The 6,000-nt window shown below is 40.6% G+C and overlaps 1 protein-coding gene across 1 annotated transcript in view; it reads left to right on the top strand.

The window, feature by feature from the left end:
- Positions 1 to 6,000, top strand: part of ARNTL2 (aryl hydrocarbon receptor nuclear translocator-like 2) — a 50,559-nt gene that overhangs the window by 19,650 nt on the left and 24,909 nt on the right. The window contains exon 8 of the mRNA XM_012640995.1: positions 4,683 to 4,711. Within this exon, the coding sequence (XP_012496449.1) occupies positions 4,683 to 4,711 (29 nt within the window). The remainder of the gene's footprint in view (positions 1 to 4,682; positions 4,712 to 6,000) is intronic.

The following is a 6,000-nucleotide window of genomic DNA, read 5'->3' as shown; positions in this document are numbered from 1 at the left end:
AATAGGATTTCTTATGTAAATTTCGACATGAGATTTGCTTTCCTATCCTTTAAAAGAATATTTATATGGAGTTGCAAGATTTATTTATAAATTTTGGTCAATCTTTTTTGACAACTACCTAAAGTGATAATTGCTAATACCCTGTGCCAGATATTGTTCTAAGTGTTTTAATCTTCATGAAAACACTATTCTTATCTGTTTTATTTTTTTGAATTTTTTAATTTTTTGTAGAGACAGGGTCTCACTCTGTTGTCCGGGCTGGAGTGCAATGGCACAATTATTATCTCACTGCAACCTTGAACACCTGGGCTCAGGTGATCTCCCACCTCAGCCTTCCATGTAGCTGGGACTATAGGCATGTGCCACCGTGCCAGGCTATTCTTAAAATTTTTTGTAGAGACGGGATCTCCCTATGTTGCCAATTCATACTGGTCTCAAACTCCTGGCCTCAAGTGATCCTTCCACCTCAGCCTCCCAAAATACCGGGATTACAGGCATGAGCCACCATATCCAGCCTTATCTCTGTTTGAGAATCAAGAGGGAGAGACTTAGAGAGGTTCAGTAACTTGCAGAAAGTCAAATAGGTAAAACTCACACTCCAACCTAAGCCCCCTACTCTATATTATACTCTAAAGAAACAAAAGTGGAAATGAATCAACAGTCCTAAGAGTGAACCTGTTTGTAGACTATCACGCGCTCCCCTTGGCTCTGAGAGGTAGAGCTGTTGATAGTCACGTGCTTGGCCTCCTCGGGGTTGAAGTCACGGCTGAGCTGGAGGTGAACAGGCTGTGGATTCCAGCTGATGGGGATCAAATTCTAGCTCTACCGCTTGTGATCTGTGTGATCAGAAACAGGTTTCCTAGTCCCTCTGAGCTTCACTTTCCATGTCTGTAAAACAGGGATACTCACAGGGCTCGGGCTCTGTGGCTTAGTCGAGTGAATAAACACATAGGATCTGGAGCCAGACTGTTTCGGTTTGAATCCTAACTCCACCAATCATTAACTATGTGACTTAAGATAAATTACTAAATCCTCTGAATCTCACTCTCCTCAACTGTAAAATGGGAATAATAGAACCTCCCTCATAGGGTAGTTATGAAGATTAAATGAGTTAATACATGTTGTGTGTTTAGCATGGTTCCTAGCATAGTAACACTCAATCATGTTCGAAGCTGTTGTGAATACTGTTGGAAATAATGCACTTAAACTCTTAGGACAGTGCAGAGCAGATGGCACGTGCCTGCTCTCCCTGCCTTCCCTCCCACGTCAGTCATCTTAGTCTTATCATAGCAGCCACCCCGGGGCACAGCTACAGAACATGGAAATAGTCTCCAAGGGCAGGAATATTCCTTCTGTGTGGATGATCCAAGGAGTCATAGTCCAAGTAGACCCTGGACTATTGTACATTTTATCGTTAGGATTTAACAGGTTAACCAACACCGTGTTGAGCAGATCCAGCCACAAGCAAATCATTGACTACACGACACTCCATGTGTGAGAGGAACATGGCAGCCACTGCAGCTGCCTTAGAGTGGCTGAAATCTCTGCCATGCTGGATACAAGTTTTAAATTTAGTAGAGGCTATAGCATGGTCAGGTTTTGTAAGTGTTGTAGAGATTACCAGATTGATCTGTCTTTCCTCCTGGGAGGAGAAGATTTTCCACGTGGATTTATTTTAGTATTTTCAGCATGTTTGTTGTATACCAGCTAGTGCCCAGTATAACTCTTTACTTCTGGGAAACCTGATTTCACCCTCTGCCCCTGCCCTACCATCTTACTCTTGACTGATTTTCAAACCCTCTGTTCCTTCCCCTCCACCCTAATCTAATTCTCTCTGCCAATTCTCCCAGTTTAATTCTCCCTTCTGACAGGAATACATTTACCCAGCCTTCTCCACCTCAAATGCATATCCACATTTGAATGCATTTCTATTCTTCAACTTGAAAATGCTTATCTAGCCTGAGCTTCTGCTCAGAACCCCCTTGGTAAACCCTCCTTCTCCTGTGGCCTTATTCTCCACCCAAACCCATCACCATTTGGACTCCTCCCAAATGTTCAGCAGGATTTAGGTGTGCAGAAGAAATAACATTTTTAAGTTTTACTTTTAGACCAGTGGTTATCAAACCTTTAGCCTGCATTGGAAACACCTGGAAGGATTTTAAAACCACTGATTGAGGAGGTGTGACGGGGATTCTGAGAGTACATTGCTAACAAGCTCTTAGGTGGTGCTCATGTTGCTAATCCAGAGAACCCACTTTGAGAACCACTGCTTTACACTCTTAAGTGTCGGGTTCTCTGGGATGCAGGAGGAGGGGAGGGAGGAGGGTGGAGAAAGAAAGGATGCCCTGAGCAGCAGTGCTCAAGACTGGAGCTGGAGTTGTGTTGGGGGTGACTCCTCCTGCCCCTTGCATTTTCTCATAGCTTCTGTCACAGTCTCGTTTCTGAAAGGGCCCCTGCACATTTTTCTGTGCTGAAATAAAGTAATAGAGATAAATCTGAGATTGTTGTCTGATATTGTGGGCTCTAATTAAACAATAGATGTTGCTCAATCAACAATTATCTATTGAGTGCCTGCTGTATACCTGCTGCTATACCAAATGCAGAGGATACACTGGTGAACAGGCAGACAAGTCATTGCTCTAGTGGACCTTATCTAACAGGGACCTCATATGATCGAGGCAGCCAATAAACACGTAAAACGTAAGGTAATAAATACTTCAGGTAGTGGAAAGTACGATGTGATTGACTTCTTCGCTGAATTGAGTAGTTTTTGAATACTGGAATATTATTTACTCAATTTTTTGTGCTGTTCACTTTGTACTAACTATAGACATAACACACTTTTCAGTTTAAACTGCATTATTAATATAAAATATTTTGCTCATCACTTTAAGTCTACATACTTTTTTAAAGACAAACAATAAATAAAGCCCTGATTTGTAGCTTTGCCAATTTCTGTGGTATAAATAGTCCTTCTGTGGCTAGTTACAAGCTACCTCATGAGGTCATTGAATGTGGAGTAGGGAAGAGGTGCAAGATAACACACCATGATATGGTATCATGTTCAAAAAGAAAATTTCCTTCAACAAATATTTATTAAGTAGACACTATGTGCCAGACACTTTCTATAAGGGAGGGCCAGAGCAGTGAACAAAGCAAAATTCTTGCTGATGGTGGTAAGTATTATGAAGAAAAAGAAACTAGAATAAGAGGTTAGATTTAGAGTCAGCCTTCAAATCACTGTTTCACAAAGTGTTAAAACAAGGTTTTAAAAAAAATACAGCATAATTATATTGCTCTCACTAATGGGTATAATAATTTTTAGAGAAAAATGTTTTATCATTAATAAATTAAAATTCTTAAAATAGTTTTTATCTTTTTCCCTTATCTTTTTAATTTCAGTTTTGTGTTTTATAATCACATTAATATAATGTATATATGTGTTTTATACATAGGAAGGGTGCTTCAGATTTTCTGTAGCATACAAAATAAATAATATTTGAAGATCATTGCTTTAGAGACTAGAGAAATAACAGATGAGTCTCAAGCATGCCCCTGGGACACCCCTGAACTCTCAGTAGACCCCGTGAGCTGACAGTACGGAAGAATGTTTTCATGTTGTATTAGGCCCCTGGGAGCTAAGTGACAATTGCCATGCTGCAGTTGATTATGAAGTACTAAATCAGACGCCCTGGACTTTATATTAATACTGCAGGAGGGCCACATAGACCAGCTGAAGGAACCTCCAGAAATACTTCAAAGGCTCCATTCCCCAATATGGCGGCTCCTACAGGGTGATCAGTGGAGACATGAAAGATTTAAGAGGGCAGCTTGGTTACAGACTTCTCCACCATAATGAAAGTTCAGTCTTGAATTGATAAGTGCCCACTGTCGAAGCCTGGATTGAGCCTGAGAAGCCTGTGGCTCAAGCACCTTACCCAGAGGGCTCTGGACACTTACCAGACTCAGATGTCCATGACAGAATCCCAACAGCAGCCTCAGGCCATCCAGCCGGGAGCATTGGAGAGTGCAAGTCTGTCAGCAGACCCTGAACCATAGAGCACAGGCATCACCTCTTTCCAGGAAGCCTTCTGTATACCGCCACCACTCTGGTTGGCTTGAGTCCCAGGTACCCACCTTTGGTAATCCCTCAGTAACTCTGACCTTCTCATATTTTCTGCCCTTTCCAAACTATTAATATATTGAAATTATTTATTTTTTTGTAATACTGGCCTCCTTCACTAGAATGAGAGCCTCATTTCTGTCTGTGGTCTCTGGCACATCGTAGACACTCAGTTAAACATTGACTGAAGGCATAAAGGACCATCCTCTTGTCCTTTGTTCCTGGTTGACAGACCACATAACCACTCTCAGATCCACAACAATAATTAAGAATTTAATGAATGAATATACATTGTAATGTTTTTATTTCACCCAAGGAAGAAATTTTAAAAATTTTATCCCAAGATGTTTTAGCAAATGCTGTGGACTGAATTGTGTCCCCCAAATTCGTGTGTTGAAGCCTAATTCCCTGATGGTATTTGGAGATGGGGCTTTTGGGAGGTAATCAGGTTTGGATGAGGTCATGAGTGTGGGGCCTTCATGAAGGGATTAGTGCCCTTATAAGAAGAGATACCAGACAGCTTGCTGTTTCTCGGTGTGCACACACCCTGATGTCAGATTTCTAGTCTCCAGAACAGTAAGAAAAGAAGTTCTGTTGTTTAAGCCACCCAGTTTGTGCTGTTTTGCTATGACAGCCCAAGCTAAGACAGTAAACAAGCTGGATCATTTTTCATACCATAATTCTGACGAGAAGTAACTCTGAAAAGGCTCTGTTGTGAGAACCAAAGGAATTGGGGCCTTGCTGAAAATAAATGTATGTTTATTAAAGTGGCATTTTAAAATTTGGCTTGAAACATGGACCTGTAAGTCATAAACCAAGCAGGATTCTACTTTCTCTAGGGTCCTTTTTCTCTCTGTTGCCTTAGATTTTTCATCTCACTTTTCATGAAATTCTAGGACAACACATGACTGAATATATATATCCTTGGAGAATTTTCCTTAGATATGGGAGTCTAGGTCAGTCACTGATACTAATCTTGGAGCATAATAACCTCTGTATCTGGTCTTTTAACCCTTTGCAAAGACACAAAAAGGAAAGTGGGATGTCCTGTGTGGAGCTGCCCCGGTCCGCTATAGTAAGTATTGAATTCTAAACAGAAACACATGTATATGGTCAGAGGTTAAAAAAAAAAGCGAAAAAACAAGCAGCATTCTTGAAGAATATACTAATCAAATTTTTGTCCTTCCATGTGGTTTCTAGAAGGATTTCTTATTATAAGTTTTAGAGATTTATAGAGGAGGTAGGAATGATTTCTGTCCTTCGAAATAAATGATAATCTTACTGGGAAAATATAGATATATTTCAAGAATAGCTGGCAAATGGTAAATTAGAGATAATTCACGGTTGAATTCTGTGGTGAACTAAAGGAACTAGTATAGTTTTTAGTCCCTCTGATGTTCCAGGTTCTCCCGTTAGGCTCTGCCTCACGACAGCCACGCAGTAGGACAGGCTTCAGGACAGAGTAGAGAGAGCTTGGGCTCTAAATTCAATAGAGTTTTAGTGTCAGGTATTTTGTTAGTCTGGTGTTTTGTTATGGCAGCCCTAGCAGACTAGAACAGTGGGTATAAATAATAGCAGCATCTCATGAATGTAGTTAGGATCACATGTGGCTCATACGGTGCTTGGCTCAGTAAACACTCAATAAATAGTTGCTCTTTGTGACTCAGAAGAGAAGAAAAAATGAAAGAGAGAAAGGAGTGAATTATTAAGAATCTGCTGTATGCCAAGAACTTTGCATAATTACCTCATTTAATCCACCTAACAATCCTGTGCAAAGCATATCCCTGTCTTACAAGTGAGGAAACTAAAGCTTTAAAAGATTATTTGATTTTTTGAGGCCACCTACCAGAGTGGCTTCCCATGCTGAGGGTTATAAA

This window comes from Propithecus coquereli, unplaced genomic scaffold (assembly GCF_000956105.1).
Source record: "Propithecus coquereli isolate 6110/MARCELLA unplaced genomic scaffold, Pcoq_1.0 Scaffold16, whole genome shotgun sequence".
In the NCBI taxonomy this organism is placed as follows: Eukaryota; Metazoa; Chordata; class Mammalia; order Primates; family Indriidae; genus Propithecus; species Propithecus coquereli.
Note: the sequence above shows the minus strand (reverse complement) of the source record. Positions and strands in the feature narration are given on the sequence as shown.